The sequence below is a fragment of the Gymnoscopelus braueri genome (genome assembly GCF_963280865.1).
Source record: "Gymnoscopelus braueri genome assembly, chromosome: 4".
Lineage (NCBI taxonomy): Eukaryota > Metazoa > Chordata > Actinopteri > Myctophiformes > Myctophidae > Gymnoscopelus > Gymnoscopelus braueri.
Window position 1 is genome coordinate 12584809 of NC_137605.1, and position 27357 is coordinate 12612165.

Genomic DNA, 27357 nt, shown 5'->3' on the forward strand with positions numbered 1-27357 from the left:
ATTAATGTAATATTTAATTGTCTAATCATTGCATCAGTTTTTATACAATGTATATTCATGTATTTTAAAAATACTTATTTGTATCTCAAATACATTTTTCAGACCAGTATTTTGTATTTTAAATTGAGATTTTTGACCCAGTATTTATACCAAAAAATACTTTCAGATGTATTTTCTGTCGTCAGTTTGATTTGATGGCCGTTTTCGTTTTTTAATGAGGCATGTGAACCAGTTTTGTTTATTGTATCAGTTGTTTTAGTTGTTTGTTGAGTTGTTAAGTTTTGAAGCCATGACCTTCAGTTTATAAACCTGACCTTATTGCTTGTGTCACTCTGGCATGGAAGATGCCATTGAGAACGAAATACTCAACCTTGTAGAATTTAGATGGAGAGTGAAACTTTAAAATGTTCCTAATGGTGATGTTGAATCCCAAACCTCTGGATTACAAACCACTAACACAAAACACATCTCTTGTGCCACAGAGACATGAATGACATCATAGGATTTAGATGCAAAGAGAACATTTTCAAACCACTGGTTTAAACTATAAGAACCTTGTGCATACAAACCACAGACACATGGCCTGTGCTACAGCAGCTTGGAAGATGCTGGTGACAACAACATACTTAAAGGGCAAGACCACTTTGGTAGAGGTTTGGGTTGTGTAGTTACCTTGCCATGATGTAACCCCACAGGTGGACAAGAAATCAAAAATAATTGCTACATTGATTAGAAATTGATAATTCAAAATCCTCCTCATTGACTTACATTGTACGCTGAAACAGCTCTCAAAGTCACTCTTTTAGCACAAAAAAAGAACGCAAACAAAGTTTCTTGTCCACCTGTGGAGTTACATCATGGCAACTACATAACACAAACCAATACCAAAGTGGTTTTGCCCTTTAATCAAATAGGATTTGGATGCAGACTAAACATTTTACAAGCACCGGCATCAAACTACCACCGTAAAACATCCATCCACCTTCAACCGCTTATCCGGAGTCAGGTCGCAGGGGCAACAGTTCCAGCAGAGAGCTCCAGAACGTAAAAGACGGGCAATGAAAATATGACCATGAGAGGGTGAGACGTGTTTGAGAACTTCTTTATTGTGGTAATCGTACATACTTTTGTTGTGGGCATAAGACACAAGAGAAGCCTTGGTTGTAATGGTGCTAGTGTCCAAGTTCCACGGTGATGTCATGGCACAGGCAGCAATGTATGTATGGTGGGCTAATATCAAATCAGACAATAAAAAATATATATACTGAGTGCAATGAAATCAAAGGCTTCTGATGCCTGATTCATACCTAGTTGCATGCCGTGTCGCGTATTGAAGATAGCCGATGTACAAGCTCGTCGCGTGCACGGGCTATTTCCGATTTACAACACCCGCAACGCAATTAGGTAATAAATCCGACTTGAGGGTTTCCACAGGTACCAGGTGGTGAATTTAATAACGGCGTTCTTATGCGTTTCAAGTCTGTGCAGTATAAACATAACAAAACAATTACAACCAAAAGAAAAAGAACATACAAACAAACAAAAAATAAAAACACTACAGTCTCTGAGAATCGAAACAAACCTCCCTTTCGCCCCAGCAGAAGTGAATCACGTCTGCAAACATGTTCTTTAAACCACGCATGGCTTGGTTTAGCTTAAATTATACTTTTAGAATAATACTGCTTTTTGTCTATAATACACTATTCTACAGGAAGAAAAGCAACAATTAATGGAAAATCGACATAACACATGGTTGTGACATTTCCAACATTTTACAGCATTTATCTAGAATAATACTTTACATGAATCTACGTACCTCTCTTTATTCAATTTTTTCCCCCATTTGACAAAAACCCTCGTACAATCTGAGAAAAAGGCTAAACTTCTACGTTTCTTTTCTCTGATAAAAGTCGCATGCTACAAATTTGTTTATAAGGTGCTGAATAGTCTTTCAGTAATTTCTCCAGAAAAAAAGCGTGAGACTGCTATTGGTGCTGGTGTGTCTTAAGGTGGCCTTATTACAGATAATGCACATTGACTAAATCCTTGTTGTTTTGCTCTCTCAACAATGGCTATGCTTCCATCACAGTGAACCATTCTAGTGGATGGAACTACTATCTCAAGACGTCGTCAATGATAGTGTGAGATTATACGTGTCACAAAGGTCACCAAGGCCATTACAAATTAATTTTGTAGTGCAATGAGCTCACAATAGTAACATATCAATACAAAAGAGTTTCCCGCTCTTATATATTATCACATAGCAGACAGTTCTGCAGAGTAGGTTTGTATTGATGGGGCTTTGCATTATGTGCTTCTCAGAATTCCCATTCTTCACATTCAAATAAAAACTCTTCTAATTAGAAGAAAAATAAAATCTCAGCTGAACTACTCATTAATTTGGCCTGGCCCCGTAAGGTATCTTTCAAACAGTGTGGAATCAAAGCTCAGAGGAAATCCATGCCTACCCATTCTACATTAAGGCAACCAGATACAAGTGATGCACACAGCCAACAGAAATAGTATGATGAGATATTTGATTATTTTTTCTTTTTGAGACGTTAAACATGGTAATAAAACGGACAGGTCGTCAGGACTGGTTTATGGTGAATGAATGACGGGAGATTGAACTCGATTCACAGCTAGTGAATGATGCACATCATCGCAATTTCTTTCACACTGCACTTTTCCTTATATTATAGTAACATTTCCTTGATTATACGTCCCTGAAAATGTCCCAATAAATAAAACGTTAACGTGAAAGGCACTCATAGTTTCTACCAGCCTTTATGTAATGTGGTGATGTTGCTCCTGCCTCTTCTCTTACTTCTGTTTAAATCTTCAGTCAGATTAAAATGTATGTGAGAGATGATGGTCCACAGCTGTGGCCACAGGTCACATCATGGAATCAATCTACAGTTGCAAAAAAAAAAAGAGTGGTATTGTAGTATTATCAACTTGACTTAACCAACAGTGTAACGGAATTGTTTGTGGTGAACCTTCTCCTCTCTGCATTATGCCATGATCTTTACAAACAATCACGCCATTTGCATTCTGCAATAATCCACACATATTCAGCAAAATGCCACATTTCAGGAAAAAGCACTGAACACGCGCCTGTGGTTGATGTCATCTACTTGTCTTGATAAGAAACCATATGAAAAAAAAAACTGTGCTACCGTTCAGTTTGCTGGTTAAACTGTAAATGGCGTTTTCATATTTCGATGTCTGAGTGGTTCGTCAGTGTCAAAAGGATTTTCACATTCCCTCCAAGATCCAACTTCTACGTCCAGTGCAAATATTCCTTATCTGAGCACCTTCTTGAGCAACAAATGAATATAAACACAAAAAACTACCACAGTAGTATACATAACAGAACAATAACACAAAGTGTGCACGAGAGCCGTCTATCCCGAGAGATAAAAGAAAACGTGTTATTAATTTCATTTATCTATCATTGAAGCCACGTTGGCTGAACGCAGAGCTTGAGGCCGTTTAGGGGGATGTCTTCCAAACTCTGAGCGTTTTCAGCCCTTTTCCATTCAGTCAAGGCCACAGTGATTCAAGCACAACGTGTCCCAACCCTTTCAGATGCCTTTAGACCTGACAAAATGAAGAAAAGAAAAATCGAGCGATTTCAATGTAGCCTATGTTGTACATCTGTATACGCTGCCATGCGTCCATCATAGGGCCACCGGGATTTCAGACCAGAGAGTCCAGAGATCAGCGATCTTCCTCCGACGCCAGCATAGCTTTAGTGGTTCAAACGCTGTGCTTCTGTACCTGAGAGTGGAAGATCGATCTTTACTGCTCCCCCTCGTCGCATGTTAGTACAGGGACAAAACAAAACAAAATCTAATGTTTTTTTTTTAATAGACCCTTTTCTGTACTGTCTCTGTGACCACTCCTTTCAGGAAGCGCGCACACACACACACACACACACACACACACACACACACACACACACACACACACACACACACACACACACACGTCACAAGCCTGTGCAAACCAAACACATAAAGGTGAGCTCAACTCATCGAAGCTGGAGGGGTAGGGGGGCGGGGCGGGCGGGGCGGGGCGGGGCGGGGCGGGCAGGGGGCGTGGCAGGCAGCGCCAAGCCACGGTGACGTCGTGGGCTGACAGGTCGGGTTGTGTGCGAGCGAGCGAGGGGGGGGGCGACGAGCGGGAAGCGTGTCCCCCCCCCGGGGCGTCTGTCTGTCTGTCTGTCTGTCTTAGTGTCAGCGTGAGGATCCGGCGCCTCCTTGTGGTCACACTGCCATCTCTGAACCGCTGGACAGGCCCAGAGCGCTGGCCTCCTCTGGAGTCAGACCGTTCTTCAGTGTTCTCCTTACTGTCACATCAACACAGGAGGAGGAGGAGGAAGGTAGTTAGGAAATGGGAGAATGTCCTGTAGCCATATTGATAAATGAAAGCCTGGTTATTTTGTAAAACAGACTTACACACCCCATGTAGTCTTGAATTCATGGATATTTTCTTTTTTTTTCTCGCATTCCTAAGCCAATAAATTGATGACCGGCAGAAAGATGCTAGTGTCTCCGGTAGGAGACTCAAAGGAGACACTTTGAGTCTCCTACCGGAGCCACCGCCGGTCATCAAATTATTGGCTTAGGAATGCGACAAAACCAAAGAAATCTCCATGAATTCAAGGCTTCATGGGGTGTGTAATCAATAGAAGGCAAAAAAGGCATTTTGGGGGTGAACTATCCCTTTAAAGCCCGATTTCTACTTCATTGCACGACTGTGTTGCTTGTGTTAAAATAGCAGACCTACAGTACAAGCAGGTTGCAGCGTTGTCAGCATGTGAGCTTGTAGGTCTGCTCTTTTCAGCATGCAACACTCAGCTCTACATGTAGATCGTCTCTGTCGGGTGGAAACCTCAAACTGTACGTTCAAAACGGTTACTTTTCAGGTTTCAAATCCAAAAATAGCAAAAGCAGAAGATCTGCTATTTTTGGTGCTATTGTGTGACGCTGTGGTATAATGGTATGATCAAGCAGTGGTGGAAAGTAACTAAGTACATTTACTTAAGTACAATTTTGAGGTATTTGTACTTTACTTGAGTATTTCCAATTTCCAATACTTTTACTTCTACTGCACTACATCTCAGAGGCAAATATTGTACTTTTACTCCACTACAATTATTTGAAAACTTTAGTTACTAGTTACTTTGCAGATATAAATTATAGAACATACATTTACCCCTTTAGCCCTATTTTATTCGTATGCTATTTGAAAATAGCAGATCTACAAGCTCACATGCGACGCGTTGTGAGCTTGTAGATCGGCTATTTTCAAACATGTTAGTACTTTTACTTTTGGTACTTTAAGTACATTTTGATGCCAATACTTTTGTACTTTCAATCAAGTAAATTTAGAATTCTGGAATTTTTACTTGTAACGGAGTATATCTATATTGCAGTATTGATACTTTTACTTAAGTAAAGAATTTTAGTACTTTTTCCACCACTGTGATCAAGCAGGGCATTCTTTTACGAAAAAAAACACAACAAGTTAAAATCTGGACATAAGAGGTTCCTGCCTGACAGCAGCGATATGTAAATGATATGTAAACGAAGCTCTCTCTCATGAACTCACGTGACTTGCGGTTGACGCGGGACCTCCTCCTCTCGCGAGGCTGGCTGGGCCCCTGAGTGGCCGACCGCACGATCCTCTCCATGATGTCGTCGGCCGTGTCGTCCGTGCAGCAGTTCACCGGGTCGTCTGTGGACGCCGTGCACCACGGAGGAACCCGCGCTGCAAGACAACATCACATGAAACCTCTTATCTCCCTATATGTGTCAACTCTTTTATGTTTCAGTCAGGAACACGTGGAATACGGTTAAAGTTGGCGTTAATGGCTCTGCTCTTGGGATGTTCCCTACATTTTGCTTAAGCAGAACGCTAAGCAAACCCCCCCATGGGTATTCAAATGCAGGCCTAAGCAATACATTGACAGATTGACTTTAATCAGCAGACAAAATCACAACAGTGTTTGAGCCTACATCAAATCAAATCAAAGTTTATTTATTTAGCACATTTAACTTGACCAGCCTGTTCCTCAAAAGGTGAATTAGAGCTAAAGCCTGGCTTTACCACCTATCCTGGCTTAATTTAGCCAGGATTAGAGCTGAGTCGGTTCCTCAAAAGGTGAATTATCTTGAAGATTAGTTTAGCCAGTTCACCCTGGCTAAGTTTAGCCTTATCCGATTCCTCAAAAGAGAATTGAAGCAAGCCTAGCTTAGTTACCATGGCAATTTAGCTGTGAAGTTAGCCTGGTCAGGAGCAGGCTAACAGCCAAGCTTTATTAATCCAGTGCCTTGTTCTTCAAGTTTTGTGAAATAGCTGTTAGTCCAATGACTCCAATCATAAACCAATGAGTTTTTCTACACTTATTCAATTCTTATGCGAAAATCAAAGATCTACAAGCCCGAAATGTTTTTGTCTTATGGCGGCCGGGGGTCCCCGGCCCCCCATGGACCCCCGCCCCCGTGGACCCCCGCCCCCGTGGACCCCCATGGACCCCCATGGACCTCCGGACCCCCGTGGACCCCCGGACCCCCATGGACCCCCGGACCCCCATGGACCTCCGGACCCCCGTGGACCCCCGGACCCCCATGGACCTCCGGACCCCCGTGGACCCCCGGACCCCCATGGACCCCCGGACCCCCATGGACCTCCGGACCCCCGGACCCCCATGGACCTCCGGACCCCCGTGGACCCCCGGACCCCCATGGACCTCCGGACCCCCGCCCCCGTGGACCCCCGTATACCCCGGACCTCTGTTGGGGGTCAACGGGGGTCCGGGAGTACACGGGGGCCCGGCCCCCCGTGTACTCCCGGACCCCCGTTGACCCCCGTGGACCGTGGACCCCCGGCCGCCAAAAGGCAAGCTTTTCCCTTGTAGATCTTCGATTTTAGAAATTTGAAATTAGAAAATTATTCAAAGTGTTTATAATTATAATTCCAACATTCACTTAAACTCCTTATGTTTAAACCTAACTGAATTATATATTTATGGATTTGTATATAAATTAATTGCATATTTTTGGACAACTTGTGCATTTAATTTGTCGGCAATACTTTGCCACGCTTTCTCCCTGGATCTATATTTATTGCGGCCGTGTTTCCTTTCTTGCTTATTATAAATTTTACTTCCTTGTAAGATTCCATGAGCTGCTGCAGTGCTGCTGTTCAGCCACAGAGAAGAACGCCGCTCTGGTTTTGGGCTCCATTATTGGTCAAGTTCAAGGATTCTGCTATCGACTTTCATGGTCTTTTATAGAAATAAGTGAAGCCTGGCTTCATTATCCTGGCTCGACACAGCCTGGCTTGACAAGGCCTAGCTCGACAAAGTCGCTCCTTTTCAGCCTGGCTTGGCGTTCCAGGAACCGAATAAACCAGGCTATACGGACCCGACTTTGTCAAGCCTGGATTTGACTTAAATCCAGGCTTATTTAATTCACCTTTCGAGGAACAGGCCCCTGGTCAAACAAAGTGCTGTACAGCTAAAAACAAAAACAAAACAACTATGAGCAAACAATGCAATATAAACAGACAACAGCATACAATGAAATAGGCACAAATAAAACAAACATTAGCACCAGTAAGGGAAAGACAGGGCTATATCAGCTAGCACTGAAGGCCAGGGGGAAAAAAAGAGTCTTCAGTAAGGATTTAAAAATAGCTATCGACCGGGCAGCTTTGATGCGTATGGGCAAATTATTCCAGAGCCTGGGGGCTCTGCCAGACTTCATTTTGTTCACAACTTTTATGTCCTACTTTGTTATACAAGAATGTCGCACAAAAGGAGCAAGAATGTCGCTCAAAAGGAGCTAATATTGCAGCTTCACGAGCCAACAACAGTTTGTAGATCTGCTATTTTTTTTGTACAGCTTTTTCACTATTTTAGAACATTTCTGTACATTTTTACCCGCAAAAAAAAGGGCCGCCAGGTTGAAAAGTGATTAACACTTATATAAGTAAAGGAAGCTTGTGAAAGCCACTGACCTCTGGTGCTGTTGGCTCTGGTGCGCGAGCGCAGGCCCGGCACCGTGGAGCTGCCGCTGTCGGGGCTGAGCAGGCTGCTCTTCAGCACCGCCTTCATGTTCTCATGTTCGGCCACGTCCTCGGCACACTGCAGCCCCTGAGGATGCACCTCCTGGCCCTCCGAAGTGGAGGCTCCGCCGAACTTACCGTTCTGCACAGAGGAGAGGAGAGGAGAGGAGAGGAGAGGAGAGGAGAGGAGAGGAGAGGAGAGGAGAGGAGAGGCGAGGAGAGAAGAGGAGAGGAGAGGAGAGGAGAGGAGAGACAAAGGAACCCATGAATTATCGTATTATTATGATTATTTACGTGTATAAGAGAAGGGGGAAAGTCGACACGCGCTCATGCTCTGACACCCGGCACGGCTCTGAAAAACAAGCAGACGTTCTGAGCCTTTTAAACCAAACGGCCATTCAGGTTAATTGTCACTCGGAACACAATTGTTGGTCATTTCAAAGTGACACCACTCCAGATGCAAGTCTGTATAAATACATATCGACGCTGTCGGGCAGAAACCTCTTATCTCCATATTCTAACTTTTTGTGTTTTTTTTGTAAATAAACGCCCCTACTTGATCATACTACAGCGTCACACAAAAGCATCAAAAGTAGCAGATCTACAAGCGACGCGTTTCGAGCTTGTAGATCTGCTACTTTTGATGCTTTTGAATTTGAATCCTGAAAAGTAACAGTTTTGGACATATGAGGTTTCCACCCCGACAGAGACCATTTACTCTCTGTGGAAACGAAAGTAAACACATCATCTTCATATCTACTCACAAGTTTTTTGTTTTTTAAAACCCATCTATTTACACATTCCTGAGGATGCTTCTTGTCTCCATATACAAAGTGCTTTAGTTGTGTTAATAGTGAGGTAATGCAGATCTGCTATTGGTGTCACCGAGGGGGTGCATGTGGTCTGAAAACAAGTGTGAGTCATGTTATAAAGTAAGACGATCCCAGACAGGAGAGGAACCTCTCCATCCCCCCCCTGAGGTCCATTACCCAGGATTCATTTCTAGCAGGAAGTAGTGATGTGCTGATTGAGACCGACCGCCGTGACCGCTGTGCCGCTGCTGCTTTGAATTAACCTATTAAGACCTGGGACGCATCTGTGTTTAAAAAGCATTATTTTACACCTTGGCTATTCAAAAATAGCAGATATACAAGCTCATAGCGCGGCACCGAGTGCCTTGCTATGAGCTTGTAGATCTGCTATTTTTGAAAAATCGTGAAAATGTGTGCAAATCTTTGAACATATTTTTTACATTTTTGACTGAAATCTTTGCTTCTGGGGGTCCCTGGAACAAAATATTTTGAGATGGGGGTCCGCGGCCAAATACATATCATTTTGGGGGTCCTTGACATGAAAAAGTTTGAGCACCACTGATATAGAAACATACGTTTTTCCGAAAACTGTTTTTTTTAGAAGAAACTGATTTAGAAGACATTTGTAAAATCGGCTTCAGGTCTTAATGGGTTAACACTTCCTTGTTCTGAGAGGCATGTCAGTGCTGGAAGAAGTACTCTGATTCTTTTTTTACTTTTACTTAAGTAAAAGTAGCAATATCACAATATAAACGTGATGTTACAAGTAAAAGGCCTGTATTCAAACGTTTCACTTGAGTAAAAGTACAAAAGTATTGACATAAAAATACACTATTTTTTAGAGTAAAATAGGCCTTAAAATACCAAGATTACAACTGTTCGGATTGCATATTGCGAGTGCTCAAAACAAATCTATTCGCTCGCGAATGATGCAACATACCTATCTCCATAAAGTGGTTAATGTATGTTTTGTAATAATTATCTAAATTTGCAAAGTAGCTTGTAACTGCTCAAATGAATGTTGTGGAGCAAAAAGCGCAATATTTGCCTCTGTATTGAAAAATGGAAATACTCAAGCAAAGTACAGTTTGTAAATGTACCTCAAACTTGTACTTAAGTACAGTACTAGAGTAATAAATACACAGTAATTTTCCACCAAGGAGGCTCACTGCTCACTCAACAGTGTGTGTCTCTTATCTGTGGACTCTCTTGTCACTGGTTTCCTTCTGTCAGTAAGAGCCACGATGCGTTCAACCTGTCAGTCTTACTAATGGCCTGTTAACCCATTCAATCTGGGAAAGCATGTGTCATTTTAGATTTTAACCACTTTAACCATTATTTTATACTTTGGCTATTCACAAATAGCAGATCTACAAGCTCATCGCGCGTCACTGTGGCACTATGAGCTTATAGATCTGCTATTTTTGAAAAATCTTGAAAACAATTTTTAACGAACATTGTTTAACTCAAATCTTTGCTTCTGGGGGGTCCCTGGGACAAAATATTTTCAGATGGGGGGTGGGGGGGGGGGGGGTCCTTGACATGAAAGACTTTGAGCACCACTAATATAGAAACATGCGTTTTTCAGCCTCAGGTCTTCTTAATGGGTTAATGAACACAACATAACATAACACACACTCACACACACACAGACAATTGGTTGTGGTTGAGGGTCAAACGCAGTAGTAAAACCATCCATCAATCAGAGTCAGACCACCTGTTAACAGAACTGACCAGGCAGGTTCAAGTGTCAAAGTCACAGCATTCCCATCATGCTCTCTCTCCCGCGCGCACACACACACACACACACACACACACACACACACACACACACACACACACACACACACACACACACACACACACACACACACACACACACACACACACACACACACACACACACACACACACACACACACACTCTTTGACACACACACACACACACTCTTTGACAGTCACCCCTACCTCCACTTCATCTTCATCCTCACTCTACAGAGGAGAGAATGACGTAAAGACAAAATAAAAGACAGCAGAAAACAGAAGGAAGGAACATCCATGAATTAAAAAGAAAAGTAAAATGACGGTACAGTACGTACAGACAAATCATTTATTTGAAATCTATTATCGATTTTAAGAAAATCGCAAATTGGGAATCTTTTTCTTTTTTTCTTTCAATTTTTTTAATAGCAAAAATAGCTGATCTACAAGCTCAGAAGGTGCCACCCTGTTGTTGTGAGCTTGTAGATCAGCAATTTCTGCATGACACTTGTAAAATGTAGTATAAAATACTGTAGGACTGATGATTAATCGATTTAGTCAATTCTAATAAATCAATTAAAATGTGTTCTTGTCGATTTGTTGATATATTTAAAAAAAAAAGATATGGTCTCTGTCGGGTGGAAACCTCATTATGTCCATAACAGTTACTTTTCAGGATTCAAAAGTAGGAGCCACTGACAGTAAGAAGAGACTCGTGGCTCATGTTATTCCAGCTACAGGGACCTGCAAAGGTTTGAATTCTCACACAGTGATTCAATTAGGTTCCCCTTGAACTGCAAGGGGGCCCCCCGCTGGGGAGCGGCAGGCTCCTCTGGGTTTAACCCTTTCAATCCGCGAACACAACCACAAATGTCTTCTTCTAAATCCTAACAGGTTTCTGAAAAACGTGTGTTTCTACATCAGTGGTTCTCAAACGTTTTAGTGTCAAGGACCCCCAAAATGACATGTATTTGGCCGCTGACCCCCATATCAAAATATTTAGTTCCAGCGACCCCCCAGAAGCAAAGATTTGAGTTACAAAATGTTGGCTCAAAGATTTGCACAAATTTTCAAAAATAGCAGATCCGCCGCGCTATGAGCTTGCGGATCTGCTATTTTTGAATAGCCCAAAGTAATAGTTATAGGTGAAATCTAAAATGACACAGATGTGTTCCCGGATTGAATGGGCTAAAGGATTTTTTTGTAATCACACGGGGAGGTACGTGTTTTGGCCTGCAGGTCCCATACATGCACAGCCTGCTGCTGCTGCTCCTGTTGGAACTGACTGCTACAACAGAACGGGATACGCCGAAAAACAAGCTCCGTGCTTGTTGTTACAGTAACCCCACTATGTGCAGCCGGGGCTCAGGGAAACACGCAATGATGTCACTGCACATGTATGTGGATGTGTCTGAAAGCCCAGGAATTGGATATTAATGGAACGTCCCTGTTAAAAGCTGAGCTATAGCGAGGAGGTGAAGGAAGAAAACAGGGTGAGATCAGGGGAAAAAATTGGGAAATGTATAGCGTGGGCCAAAGATATTAGAATTCTAGTGCATTAGAAGTTGAAGGAAGAAGAACATTGGGGATCGGCTCGGGGAAATTGGAAAAAAAAGTATCAATTTCTGCATTTAGAATCCTTTATGCCAAATTCATAGTCCGTCCGTTGTACGATTAGTGTCCCGCCGCGGAAATTCGAGCTCACGACAACAACGTGTCACATCGACTACTTAAGTCGGCTAGATGAGACGAGACGTGTGAAGAAGGCTTCACTCACTTCTAGGCCTGTCACAATTATTAGGCTACAAGTCGCCTAATCGCAATTATTTGAGATGATCTTGACGATTATGTTTTGCATAATCGTCATAATCATATCCATGTTGTAACATGTTATTTTCTTCTTTTTTTTTTCTCTCGTTTTCTAGATCGGCTTGTAGATCGTCTATTTCCACTATCGGCTATTTCCACTATTCATGTTTTTAATGTATAAAGTTATTAAATATAAATATGTAAGATATTTGTCAAATCTGCCCTGTGCACCTTTTATTTACGAAGACTAAAAGCCAAACAGAAATCTAAAGTTCTAATGACAGAAACGCATTAATCGCAATTTTTTTTGCGACAATTAATCGTCACAGCAAAATGATCATAATGGTGACCTCAGCTCTATACTTACATCTGTGATCAACTTCCCTCTGGTCTTGTTCCTCTCTCGGTGGTTGGCTCGTTTCTGTTTCTGCTGCAGAACGCGCTCCCTCGTCGTGCGGTACTCCAGGGCGAACTCGCTCAGGATCTTGCTGAAGCGATGGACGCTCACGTCGCGCACGGCGTACGTGGGATGGCCCAGGAACAGCAGGAAGGCGTGGAACCTGGAGGAGAAACAACAACAACAACAACGACAACAACGGTGTTATAGCAGACTCTACAGGTGCTTTCAGAGATGAAACCCCACAGAGTAGGAATGTAGAGGGTTAATAATAATAAAGGTAATGTTCAGTGGTCAAGGTCCAACTTTATGTCGTTGCTGTCGGGAAGAAACCTCTTATATTCTAACGTTTAGTTTTTTTGTAAATTAACGCCACTACAGGGTCTTTGGCCAAAAACCGGTCAATTGTGATTTATAAAGCAAACATACCTGTTGATTATTCTACGATGTACGATCTTCAGGATGATGATCCTCTCTGCACAGTCCTTGAGGAAGTCAGACATCTTCTGCTTCAGCGCTGGCTTCATCTCGTGTTTGGCGATGACCTTGAGGTGGTCCCATGATGCTTTGCACCGTCGCTCCATCTGGGCCAGATTGTCCTGCAGCTGGTCAAAGTCCACCTGCAGGGGGCAGTGTGACGGACACATGTCACCTCAGACCAGAGTCCTACACGGGTCCAATTGTGACAACCCCGTACCCCGCCCCGCCCGTCAATAATCAGACCCGTGGACCGTGGACCGAGCATACTCGCGTGTTGCTGTTTAATTTGAACAGGATGTTCAATGTGTTTTTGTGAGTTAAGACAACTGACCGGCGTGCTCTATGCCGGCGTGCTGTGTTAAGTTACACAAGTGACGTTGTTTGGGCGGAAACAGTACTCTCTGATTTTCAAAATAAAATGTTACCCACCCGCGTTTAGTTCAGTACCGCCCATCACCTCAGACCACCGTTGTACAAGTCATTCATATCAAATACCGTTGTACACAAACTAATAGCTGTGACTGTACAGACATGTAGGTACTTATTTTGTATGTTTGTCCATAATATTAAATACTACTACTAATATTGTTAATAATATTCTGTCAAATACTACTATTGCTAATGTGGTGCAGGTGAGGCTGACCTTGGCTGAGCGGGTGATGGCTCCTATCTCCGAGTAGAGGTCGGAGCTCTCTGGGAACTTCTCCACCACGATGGCACAGGCATGGTGGAGCAGGGACTGCTTGTGGACCGTGTCCTTCACCTCCGGAACCTTCTCCAAGTAGCTCAGTTCAAAGCCCTTAGCCTGGAGAAACACACAACATCTCTGTTCAAAACCCGTAGCCTGGAGAAACACACAACATCTCTGTTCAAAACCCGTAGCCTGGAGAAACACACAACATCTCTGTTCAAAACCCGTAGCCTGCACAAACACACAAACATACAGCATATCTGCTTAGTTCAAAACCCTTGGCTTGCACAAACACACAAACATACAGCATATCTGCTCAGTTCAAAACCCAGACACAGACACACACAGACAATGTTTAATTATTAATTTTTTTACAACAATTACGAAAGCAATTGAAAAAAACACAGCCCCTCGCGCATCAGAAGGCCAATATCAATCACCAGAACCAAGGACGTGTGTTTTCATTGAATTTATCATGATTAAAATGGAGTTTGAAGTTACAATGGGTTTCTATAGGAAGGGGTCTTATAAAATGAATATCAAATATCTAAATACTGAATCAAGCTGGGGTAAAACACAAAAGCCTGAGTAGACGTTAAAATGACCCCAAACATGTTTGAAAGTGAAATATCCCTTTAATGATGGATAGTTATGGTTCTGTAACTCTAAGGGTGGGTTGCACCAACAAGGATTAAATGAAGCATAGTTTATGGCTAATCAAGGATTTCTGGAAATAGTTTTTTTTTACTTTCATTTGAGTTGTGTTGCAATACTTACATTTTAACATGCTCGAACAAATCAGTGATTAAAACCTTAATCTGTGATTAATTTCGATTGTCCGCCATGATGGATTGGCCAGTGTAAATAAACAATGTTACTCTCTTGAGACTTCTCATAGCATTGCTTGTTTCTTCCCTTTCTTCCCTATGTTACAAGTAGCTTGTTCAGCCAAAGAATACATTATTCAAACAGTCTAGTGTCTAGTTTAATTGCGGGTCTGATTTTCTTTTATTTATTTCTCATTATGGATTCTTTGTTGACTCTGTACCGCCGCCTTGAAAACGTAATCATCATAAAACTCAACAGGGTTGAGTTTCCCTATTTTCCATTGAGAAACTCGACTCGGTTTTCTTCAGTCCCTTTGACATTACGTTGCCATGTTGGAAGTTTAACCCACCTCCAGCTGCAAGTTTAAAATTAACTCCTTAATTTTTAAAAGCATGGTTTAAATGTAGACCTGGTTCTTTTTTTCAAACTAGGTTTGAAATTCTGTGTAACTGGAGTTTAATCAGTGTAGCTGCAACCCACCCTGAGAGAGTACACTCTCAGTGATAAACTAACAGAGGATTGTACATTGTAGTCCCACAGATTGTATCTATTTTGTAATAATAATAATAATAATAATAATAATATCAATTGGGAGTCTGTGGGACCGTGGGCTAATGCAAATCGTTGCTCTCGGGCAGAAACCTCTTATCTCCATATTCTTGTTGTGTTGTTTTCGTAAATTAACGCCCAACTTGATCATCCTGCAGCGTCACACAAAAGAAGCAGATCCACAAGCTCAGAAAACGTGGCGCGCGGCGACGCGTGTTGAGCTTGTAGATCTGCTATTTTTGTGTGACGCTGTGGGTCTTCTTCTGAGCTTGTGGATCTGCTACTTTTGCTATATTCTATTTATTTAATCCTGGAAAGTAACAGTTTTGGACATGAGGTCTCTCTCTCTCTCTCTCTCTCTCCTCTCTCTCTCTCTCTCTCTTCTCACTCTCTCTCTCTCTCTCTCTCTCTCTCTCTCTCTCTCTCTCTTGCTCTCTCTCTCTCTCTCTCTCTCTCTCTCTCTCTCTCTCTCTCTCTCTCTCTCTATGAGCAACGGATGAATAAATAAACTGCAGGCCCTACATTTCCTTTCTCTTGGCGGGGGGTCAGAGATATGCAACCCCCCCCACAACTAAATGACAGCACAACGCTATCATTACAGAGAGAAAGAGAGAGCAAAAATATCCTTCAAAAAGAGAGAGAGAGAGAGAGAGAGAGAAGGGGGGGGGGGGGGTATTGAGCAGTGATTTCTCTCCATTAACCCATTAAGGCCGGGAAAGCATCCGTGTCATTTTAAGATTTCTTTAGATATACGTTTTTTCTGTTAGGATAGGACGGTTAGGAAGACATTTGTAGAATCCCCCAGAAGCAAAGATTCGAGTTACAAATGTTCGCTTTAAAAACACACATGTATTCAAAGAATTGCACAAACTTTCACGATTTTTCTAAAATAGCAGATCTACAAGCTCGTAGCGCGGCACTCGGTGCCGCACTATGAGCTTGTAGATCTGCTATTTTTTGAATAGCCCAAAGAAATCTTAAAATTACACAAATGCATTCCCGGTCTGAAGGGGTTAAGGCTGTCATTATCACAAACCACAATCAACTGCAGACCCCCTGACAATGGTTGTGTTTCTCTAACGGCGTAGCGGAGCGGCGCGGCGCTGAGCATCAAAGGAGAAAGCTGCACCAACAGGAGCCTCCTTTGTTCTGCTGCCCGCTCCAAACTGCTTTACAGTACAAGTACAAACGCCTCCATTATTATTTACGGGAACGTCTTGTTGTTTGGATGCCGACCCGAGGAGGCCGCGCTGCGCCGCGCCGCGCTGCGCCGCGCTGCGCTTCTCTCTCCCGCTCTGCATGTTTGGCTCTAATAGCATCCCAAGTACACCGGAGACTCACACGCACACACACACACACACACACACACACACACAGACGCACGCACGCACGCGCGCGCACACACACACACACACACACACACACACACAGACACACAGACACAGACACAGACACAGACACAGACACAGACACACACACACGCACATGCACATGCACGCACACGCCCTCCCTCCTGTCTTCTGCACAGTAAAATCCTTAGCGGTAATGTGACTCTGAGAGTGTGCAAATGGAACTAAATGGACCTGTACGGGTCCAAATAACACACTGGATTTAACCAGCGTGGTTCTCTCTCTTTCTCAGACAGACAGACAGACAGACAGACAGACAGACAGATAGATAGACAGACAGACAGACAGACAGACAGACAGACAGACAGACAGACAGACAGACAGACAGACAGACAGACAGACAGACAGACAGACAGAGGTCTTGACAGACCCTCATCTGCAGAAGGAGAGTTGGGGGCTCAGACAGACAGGCTGTGAGCGCACAGCGCATTCTTTTACAGACAGAGACTGCACTGTTATCCCTGCCAAATAAATATGGTAGGAGAAGAGAGAGAGAGAGAGAGAGAGAGAGAGAGAGAGAGAAGAGAGAGAGAGAGAAGAGAGAGAGAGAGAGAGAGAGAGAGAGAGAGAGAGAGAGAGAGAGAGAGAGAGAGAGAGAGGAGAGAGAAGAGGAGAGAGGCAGAGAGGCAGAGAGAGAGAGAGAGAGAGAGAGAGAGAGACAGAGACAGAGACAGAGACAGAGACAGAGACAGAGACAGAGACAGAGACAGAGACAGAGACAGAGACAGAGAGAGAGAGAGAGAGAGAGAGAGAGAGAGAGAGAGAGAGAGAGAGAGAGGAGAGAGAGAGAGGCAGAGAGGCAGAGAGAGAGAGAGAGACAGAGAGAGAGAGAGAGAGAGAGAGAGTGTCATCCAGGCCATAGCTCTGTCAGATTAAGCCTGACTTATAATTCATTGCATACCGGTGTCATGCATGGAAAATAGTGCAAGCTCATAACGTGTGGCACAGCAGATCAGATATGTTCCATGCATCGGAGCATAGGTCAGGCATTCACTCACATTCGTGCCATTGAGGAAGTTGCCGATGGCCAGCAGCGTAGCCAGGATGTAGCCTAGCGTCTTGTTCTTCTCTAATTGGTCCATCCCTTCCTTCAGGTCCTGGAGAGGCTCTGCTACTTCCTGTTGTCACAAATATAGTCATACCGTTACATTAGATTAAACCCTACTTCCTGTTGTCCAAATATAGTCATACCGTTACATTACATTAAACCCTACTTCCTGTTGTCCAAAGATAGTCATACCGTTACATTACATTAAACCCTACTTCCTGTTGTCCAAATATATATACCCAGTGGTGTAAAGTAACTAAGTACATTTACTCAAGTACTGTATTTAAGTACAATTTTGAGGTACTTTTACTTTACTGGAGTACTTTCAATTGTCTATACTTGTTCTACTCCACTACATCTCGGAGGCAAATATTGCACTTTTACTCCACTACAATTATTTGAAAACTTTAGTTACTAGTTACTTTGTAGATATAAATTATTACATAATAGAACATTCATTAACCAATTCAGCTCTGTTTTATACCTAGGCTATTTGAAAAAAATAGCCGATCTACAAGCTCACAACGCGTCGCATCGCGACCCGTTGTGAGCTTGTAGATCGGCTATTTTCAAACATTTTAGTACTTTTACTTTTGGTACTTTAAGTACATTTTGATGCCAATACTTTTGTACTTTTACTCAAGCAAATTTAGAATTCCGGACTTTTACTTGCAGCAGAATACTTCCACATTGCAGTATTGATACTTTTACTTAAGTAAAACATTTGAGTACTTTTCCCACCACTGAGTCATACCTTTACCATTACATTAAACCCTACTTCCTACAGTATGTCCAAATATGGTCAGAGCTGTTCCACTAGATTAAACCCAGAGGCAGACATGGCAACGTCCTCACTACTTCTGGGGTTTAGAATGCAGCTCATGTTTTTGTTCAATAATAATAAATAAAAAAACATGATAAGCTCCATTTATACGGTCCGTTTCATACGCATATATTATTATTATAACCCAAGTGCTGTTTTGCTCTTGATTTTATAATTGCGATTTATGTGTTTTTCATTTTAATTTAGCTTTTTTTATGGATTATGGTTTTATTGTGGTTTGCATGTGGTTATGTTTTGTTTTTTTATGCTGTTTGGTCATCTGCCTGGATGGGAAAGCACCTTGGGTCACCTCCAGTTGCTTTGAATGGTGCTTTAGAAACAGAGGTATGTTGACTTGACTTTAAAAGCAGCAGTGTGATGTTTTTTGCTTTCTTAGATTCGTTTTTCATGTGATTTAGACAGCATGTTATTTAGACGCTAGGTTGATGATCTTCAAATGAATGTTATTTATCTACATGAGAGATTGTTTGCCTGGTATCCACTGCACTCTGTGTGATTATTTACCTTGTTTATTGACTAGAGTCCAAGCTTACTCTATTTATTCCGACCTCACACTACTTGGATAAGAGTGTCTGATAAATCAGTGGTTTTCAGCCCTTTTCATAATGAAGGTCCATTATTTATTGGGCATTTGAGACACCATTTGATGAGATTCAGGCCCTCAGAGACTAAGAATATTTTGTTGTTGTTGGATACTAAATCAGTTTTTTGAAAAAAAACGTATGCTGCTATTTCAGTGGTTCTCAAACCTTTTCATGTCAAGGACCCCAAAATGTGTATGTATTTGGCCGCGGACCCCCATCTCAAAATATGTTGTTCCAGGGACCCCCAGAAGCAAAGATTTGAGTAAAAAAAAATTAGCTTTAAAACAATATATATTCAAAGATTTGCACACATTTTCACGATTTTTCAAAAATATCAGATATACAATCTCGGTGCCGCGCTACGAGCTTGTATATCTGATATTTTTGAATAGCCAACGTGTAAAATAATGCCTTTTAGCTCAAATAAAAACAATGACACAGATGCGTTCCAGGTCTTAATGGGTTAAAGATCTAATAAGGGTCCAGGTGGTTACCAGCTCTCCATCATTTACCTGGGGACCACCTGGAACCCCTTCAAGGACCACCGGTTGTCCCCGGACCACTGGTTGAGAACCACCGGTGTAGACGCTCGACAAAGCACCGCGGTGGATTCGACCCCACAACCTCCGTGGTGGTGGGCAGCAGTGGTGGAAGGTAACTAAGTACATTTACTTAAGTACTGTACTTAAGTAAAATGTTGAGGTATTTGCACTTTACTTAAGTATTTCCAATTTCCAATACTTTTACTTCTACTCCACTACATCTAAGAGGCAAATATTGTACTATTATGTATTATTTGAAAACTTTAGTTAATAATTACTTTTCAGATATAAATTATGATATTATAAAACACACATTAACCACTTTAGCCCTATTTTATACCTAGGCTATTTGAAAATAGCAGATCTACAAGCTCACAACGCGTCGCATCGCGACGCGTTCTGAGCTTGTAGATCTGCTATTTTCAAATGTTTTAGTACTTTTACTTTTGGTACTTTAAGAATATTTTGATGCCAATACTTTTGTACTTTTACTCAAGTCAATTTTGAATTCTGGACTTTTCCTTGTAACTGAGTATTTCTATATTGCAGTATTGGCACTTTTAAGTAAAACATATCAGTACTTTTTCCACCACTGGTGGGCAGACACTTTGCCACTGCGGCCACCCGAGCGCCACACGGCATCACGCTATTTTTCTGATGGCACCGGCGCGCCTCGCCTCGCAGGTGTTACTGCGTCGCACAGAGCCACACAGAGAGTGTGGGGACAGACAACACCCTCACCTTCTCGATGACCTCGTAGTCCATCTTGAAGGCCCACAGCTGCAGCCGGGCGGACAGCTCGGTGATGGAGGACAGCATGAGGAGGAACTGCTCGGCGCTGCCCAGGGGGACGTCCGGGCTGACCAGCTGGGCCTCCTGGATCCTCTGCTTCTCCTCCTCGCTGGGGATCATCGTCAGGATTTTCTACAGGAAGAGGAGGATGAAGGGAAAGGAGAAGACATCGTTGCTGTCGGGCACAAACCTCTTATCTCCATATTCTAACTTTTTGTGTTTTTTCCGTAAATTAACGCCGTACTTCAGGGGTTTTCAACAGGGGGTCCGGGACCCCTAGGGGGTCCTCAGAGTTACTACAGGGGGTCTGCCAAATCTTTGTGTGATATGATGTTTTTTTGGGCGGTGTAAGTGGGGTATAAGTGGGGTTGGGACACCTCATTAGTACACCCTTCGCTGTACTGTGATTGGCTCATAATTAGTACACCCCTAGCATTAGTACACCCCTAGCTGTACTGTGATTGGCTGACTCTATTGGCTGACTCTATTCAGCACTGTGATTGGCTAGCGAGACACATGATGAAATCAATAACCTATAAATAGGAATATGCACTTCAAACAAACCACTTTTTTTTTAAGTGAGCTTCCATCACTGTGATGACCACACCGCCCACTTCACACTGGGTGTGATTTTTATTTTACCTTAACCACTTGAACCCTCGCATCCCTTTTCTGAGGAGAACTTTAGCCAAAAATAGCAGATCTACAAGCTTGTAGATCTGCTATTTTTTGGCAAAGAGGTGTTTGGTGTAGAGGGACAAAAAGAGCAGACCAAGTAAACAAAAAAAGTTGAATCTGAAACACAATTTTATACAATATAGAGGGGGTCCCTGCTTCATCTCTCTCTCAGCTAGGGGGGTCCTTGGCCTGAAAATGTTGAAGACCCCTGCCCTACTTGATCATACTACAGCGTCACACGGAAGCGCTAAAAGTAACAGATCCACAAGCTCGAAACGCGACGCGAACAACGCGTTTCGAGGTTGTAGATCTGTTACTTTTGCTGTTTCTGAATTTGAATCCTGAAAAGTGACAGTTTTGGACATATGAGGTTTCCACCCTGACAGAGATATACATATCAGAAAGTCTTTGACGTAGACGTTGAGGTCGTGAGGAAGCTACGGCGGTGTCAGGGAGGAGTTAACGGGTGATTTATGGTCGTTTGCGCACCGGGCGGTGTGCCGTAAAACAGCCGACGTACAAGCTCACAAACGCGTCGCAGAGCGACACGTTGTGAGCTTGTGGATCGGTGGTTTACGGCCGCGCAGCGCGGAGCACAGACATTTATAACTCGGCCTTAAATCACAAAGACGAGGGGGAGGAGGAGGGGATTGATTCCAGCGCTGCACGCTCCAACATCCTCAGGGTTAATTCAACACTTATGGGACCCTTACAGTACGTTTTAACAGCGGGCGACTCTCGGGCGATCGCCGGCGACATCGTCCAAAAGATAAAGAAAATCCATCTTTCATCGCCCCCCCGCCCACTTCGCCCTATCGCCAGTAGTCGCCGGCTCTCATAGACATATAATGCACTTCCGGAAAATACTATCCTGATCGCCCGCTGATCGCCCGCTGTTAAAACGCACCGTCAGGGTCGGCTCTTTTTTCTTTTTTTAAACTCTGGGTTAAATTGACACTCAAGAGTTTTACAGTGTATTCTACAGCTGTGTGAATTTCATGTTTCATCTACCCCCCCTCCCCTGCAGCCTTGCACAACTTCTGAACTTCAGTGGTGTAAAGTAACTAAGTACATGTACTCAAGTACTGTAATTAAGTCCAATTCCGATTTTCAGTACTTTTACTTCTACTCCACTACATCTCAGAGGCAAATATTATACTTTTAGTCCACTACAATAATTTGAAAACTAGTTACTTTGTAGATTTGGATTATTATTACGAAAACATACATTAACCACTTCAACCCTTTATACATTTCAGCCATTTGAAAATAGCCAATCTACAAGCTCACAATGCGACGCATTGTGAGCTTCTGCTATTTTCAAAGGATGATTATACATTTCATATAAACTTGTGAAATGGGACATTCTGCATAATGAGTACTTTCTGCTTTTGGTACTTTAAGTACATTTTGATACGAATACTTTAAGTAATTTTTTAATTCCTGTTTTTTTCCGGAGTATTTGTGCATTGCAGTATTGATACTTTTACTTAAGTAAAACATTTGAGTACTCTTTCCACCACTGCTGAACTTTGTACCCCCCCACACACTCTCGCCGGCGAGCGCCGTGCGGAGACGTACTCCTCTCTACGTTAAGATTAAGAACATTCCCAAGGAAAAGGTATGAAAAGTATGGCTTGTGTAATACCGCAGGGAGGAGGCCATTCATCACTATTTGCAGGTCTACCATTTCCTCCACAGGCAGTGTTGCCAGATTTTGCGAGAGATATAAGCAACCAGGTTTATAAAAACAAGCGACTAACACATGAGCACTTTAAACCCATATACATCGGCTATTTTCTAAAGAATCTTGGGAAAAAAAGTGAAACATTTGAAATATTTTTTTAAACATTTTAACAACACAAATATGGTACAGGCACAAAATATTTTCAGATGGGGATACGCGGACAATTACATATTAATTTGGGGGTCCTTCACATGAAAATGGTTGATTATCACTGGTTTAAACAACATTTAGGAAGCCATCCCAAATAAGCAACTACACTTTAGAAACGAGCCCCAAAAAAATAACGCAACCCGCAACTACCAAAATGTACAAGCCACTTTACAAAAAAACAAGCCCAGCGTCGCTTATAACAAAGCAGACCTGGCAACACTGTCTACAGGGCTACATCGCCATTTAAAAAATGACCTGGAAGTATGCGTGTGTGTTTAATGTTTAATCCTTAATGGCCTCCCCCTTTGATTAATTGTACGATATCAGCCAAGAAGGCCCTGCTTACCCCGCTAGGAACCCACACAGAACACGTCCGCCGCCGCGGCCAACACCAACTAATTGACGCGTTTGTGGAGTGAAACGCATTAGACGCGTATTTTGGGTGAGCTGAGTAAATATCTGTCCGGGGCCGCGGCCATGTTGGTTTTGGAGCCGGTGCTGCTGTGTGAAGGGCTGTTGTTTGCTGGGTCAGCACCACTGGACAGTCTGCAGATACTGAGGAGGAAATTTTTTTTTCTCTCTCTCGTTTTGGATAAAATGTGGAGAGGACTGAACAATATAGGGCTGGACAGAAAAACGGTGGTGCAAGGTTGGTTAAAATTGGCCTTAATGTGTATAGAGTGACACGTCCCAGACTCTTCTCTCTCCTGACTCCCAAGCGGTGGATCAAACTCCCTCTTGCAGTCAGAACTGCAGACTTGGTGTGCCGTAGTCTGAAAACTCCTCCTATTAGTACTCCTCTCTCCTTTTATCAATAGATTTATTGTTTTATTAGTTAAACTTTTTTGTTATTATTACGTTATTTCTTTACATATATATGCACAATATGAAGAATTATGATGTTTAGGTATTATCCTAAACCTTTGTTTCTTCTGTTCTACATAAAGCCAACCAGTTGAAGAAAAAAGATTGGCTTTAACCCAGTGGTGTATTCTACCGCTGGGGGCAGCAAGAATGTAAACTTCAGTTCAAGTCTTTTTCATGTGATAATGTGGCGTCTGAGGTGAAGGCTTATGTGTGACTATTGTCTTGAGGTGATAATGACTGCTGGTCATTGCCGTTTTGAAGTAATTCACACATTAACTACTTAACAATAAAGCAGTTATTTCATTCGGCGACCATGCACGCGCGTACATACATGCACACGTGCGCTTGCATGTGCTGTGCGTGTGGGAGGGAATCATTATAGTATGCCCTCCTAAAAATTCTAGAACACACCACTTTTAACTTTAGCTTTTTTTAAATATCCAAGATCATTTGGGTTCATGGAAGATGCTTCTGAACATAGCAGTACTCTATTGCTAGTTTGACTGTATGTGCAAAAATACAGCGACAAAAATAAACCAATTATTATTAGACCTACGACCCACAGTGTTTAACTATGAAGGTCAATACATGGAGCAGTTCTACTCACCTCGATGCCTTCCTTGTTCAAAGCGTACTCGTCAAAGTTCAGGATGGCCGTCTTGATGGTGCGAGGAGGAGGCAGGACGGTCAGGCCGATGTTGATGGCGTTGCTGCGCTTGGAGTCCAGCACGATGATCTCCTGCCGCTTGCCGTCCACCGCCGCTTTCTGTGGGACGGACGCAAAGGTTCCGTGAGAGAGAGATCACCCAGCAGGGGGCGACACTAAAGGTCTCACAGGCACTCTCCCGTCGGGCAAGCCCAGGTCATGCCCAACTTGCCTGAAAAGTAAATCGTCCATTATAAAATGATTTTAACAGTTAATTGACATAATTCAACCCAAGTAGCCACTGCACGCAGTGTGTGTGTGTGTGTGGGAGGGAGAGAGAGCTCTCTGGCCACGTTCAAATGTTCATAGACAGATATCTTGTGTATGTTTTATAGCGAACTGAATACAATTGCTTCCCCACTCGAACGCACTTGGCCGTTCGGGCAACCTAAAAGCAAACTCCACTTGCATAAACGTTTTATTTACTTGCCACGGGCAGTCGGGCAACGGTTAGTGTCAACCTCTGCCCAGCCAGCATACACTGTTAAAGCTCCAATCCAGAACTTTTTTTAAGTGATAATGTTTTGTCACAATAAGTGTTAAATAACTCTATATTCCTATAGTATAGGATATGAGACTTACTGACTGCGGATTTAATTTAACTTTGACAGTGTACAGAATGTAACCAAATGGACCCAGAAGGTTCCATCCGTACGCTCTCTAGAGTTACAAATGGATAAATGAAAACTGATGATTTTCACAAACATTGTCCCACAGCCAGAACAAGCTGGGGGGGGGGGGGGGGGGGGTCATTGAGTACATTGTGCCGTGAACTTCAGAGAATGTTCCAAAAGACCGTTTGAGAATGTCTGCATTATTAGAGTATATAGTATCATGGGTTATGCAAATATTTATTAACGACTTCAATTGCGTGACTGGAGGAGCTAATGGCAGAACACAGGCGATCGTAGCCTTCGGTGATCAAAGTATGAACATTATAGCGGGAAGGAAAAAAAGAACGGCATTAAACATCAAACAACGGTGAACTACGGACAGACGGAATGAAAACACAGCTGGACATTCCACATCTTCGGTGAGTTTCTACGTATGAAGCTCCCAGTGGAGCATCTGCCACGGCAAGGTGGATCTATTAGGTTTCTCACTAGAGCCACTAGATCCATGCCACAGTTCTAGGTCCGATACTGATCCTGATTTTGGAGTGATTTTGACCCATATTTTGTAAAGTGTAACATTTTCTTATCATGTTCAAAAACTTTGATTTGATTAACGTTTGTATTTGAGAACATGTAACTTATATTAGAGCTTCAGCGATAGCTTTGTTTTATTTAACCACTTAAGCTCTGTTTAAAATAAAATAAAAAAAATAGCCAATCTACAAGCTCTCAACGCGTCGCAATGTGGTGTGTGTCATGATGATACATTTTGGAAGACTTAAAGATTTAAACTGTGAAATTATTTCCCTCATATTCAGCCTTGTTGTAGGCTATACTCACTGTAAAGGCATTGTCAGCTTATCTCACACACCAAAGTGCTAATTCTAAGAGCTGTTTGAGATTGGGTGCTTCCCCCCTGCTGGGGGTCCGAGCGCCCCCCATGGCCAGGAGGCCATGCAGAGCTATGATGCTGTAATGCTGTTTTTATGCAAGAATCTTCTTCAATAAATTGTCAGCACTTCACCCTGTTTGGTTATTCATATTTTCCCATAAGAAACTTTTCAAGACTTGTGAAAATGTTTGCCTTTAATAACCACATCCCAAAATCGGGACACCAGGTCAGAAGTGGCTGAAAATCGGGACAACGTCGGCTGCATAATTGCAGATACCAGATATGTCTGGCCCATAATATGTAGGTCTGTGGACCCACGAGGTGGGTCTGTCTCTCTCGCTGAGACACTGACCTGTCTCAGACAGTCAGGCTCAATGTGACGACAGAGACGTTGATAGAAGACAGGCTGTCTGCAGGCTCTTTGATGCTTTCAGGAGGAGGAACCAGCACACTCCATCACACTGAGACTATAACAGTGGACCTGCATCTATAGACTAGAAGCAGCAATGTGTTTCACATGGCCTGCATTCCTCTGCTGGGTGAGAGGCTATATAGGAAGTGTGACAGTTCATATGAATGGCCTGCAGTCTCACTGTTTCACCGCTGTTTCTTTACCGCCGTTTCACCGCTGTTTAGGACGGGATATCAACCGGACATGGAGAGATGGCGGATTTGAAATCGCTGCAAAATAGGCTTCATTTACGGTCTGTAGGAACCAATGGCGTGACGCTGTACGGTCTATCTATGGAGAGGAGAGGAGAGGAGAGGAGAGGAGAGGAGAGGAGAGGAGAGGAGAGGAGAGGAGAGGAGAGGAGAGGAGCGGAGCGGAGCGGAGCGGAGAGGAGAGGAGAGGAGAGGAGAGGAGAGGAGAGGAGAGGAGAGGAGAGGAGAGGAGAGGAGAGGAGAGGCAACCCAACCCGGGGGGTGACACAGGGCCCAGGTCTGGGCCCAGCTCTCCTCTCACAGAGACCAGCAGCACACACACACACACACACACACACACACACACACACACACATCTCTGGATAAACGGCTGCACGTGTTGCAAAACCAAAATAGAACAAAACGCACAGCAGGA

General features: G+C 43.0%; 1 protein-coding gene across 1 annotated transcript in view; it reads right to left on the reverse strand.

The window, feature by feature from the left end:
• Positions 1-1123: 1123 nt before the first annotated feature.
• Positions 1124-27357, reverse strand: part of LOC308083436 (FH1/FH2 domain-containing protein 3-like) — a 179897-nt gene continuing 153663 nt past the window's right edge. Inside the window, 9 exon segments of the mRNA XM_080425750.1 lie at positions 1124-4354; positions 5620-5778; positions 8032-8221; positions 12829-13021; positions 13288-13478; positions 13982-14143; positions 17814-17933; positions 20575-20757; positions 24675-24833. Of these exon segments, the coding sequence (XP_080281876.1) occupies positions 4272-4354; positions 5620-5778; positions 8032-8221; positions 12829-13021; positions 13288-13478; positions 13982-14143; positions 17814-17933; positions 20575-20757; positions 24675-24833 (1440 nt within the window). The 3' untranslated portion in view covers positions 1124-4271.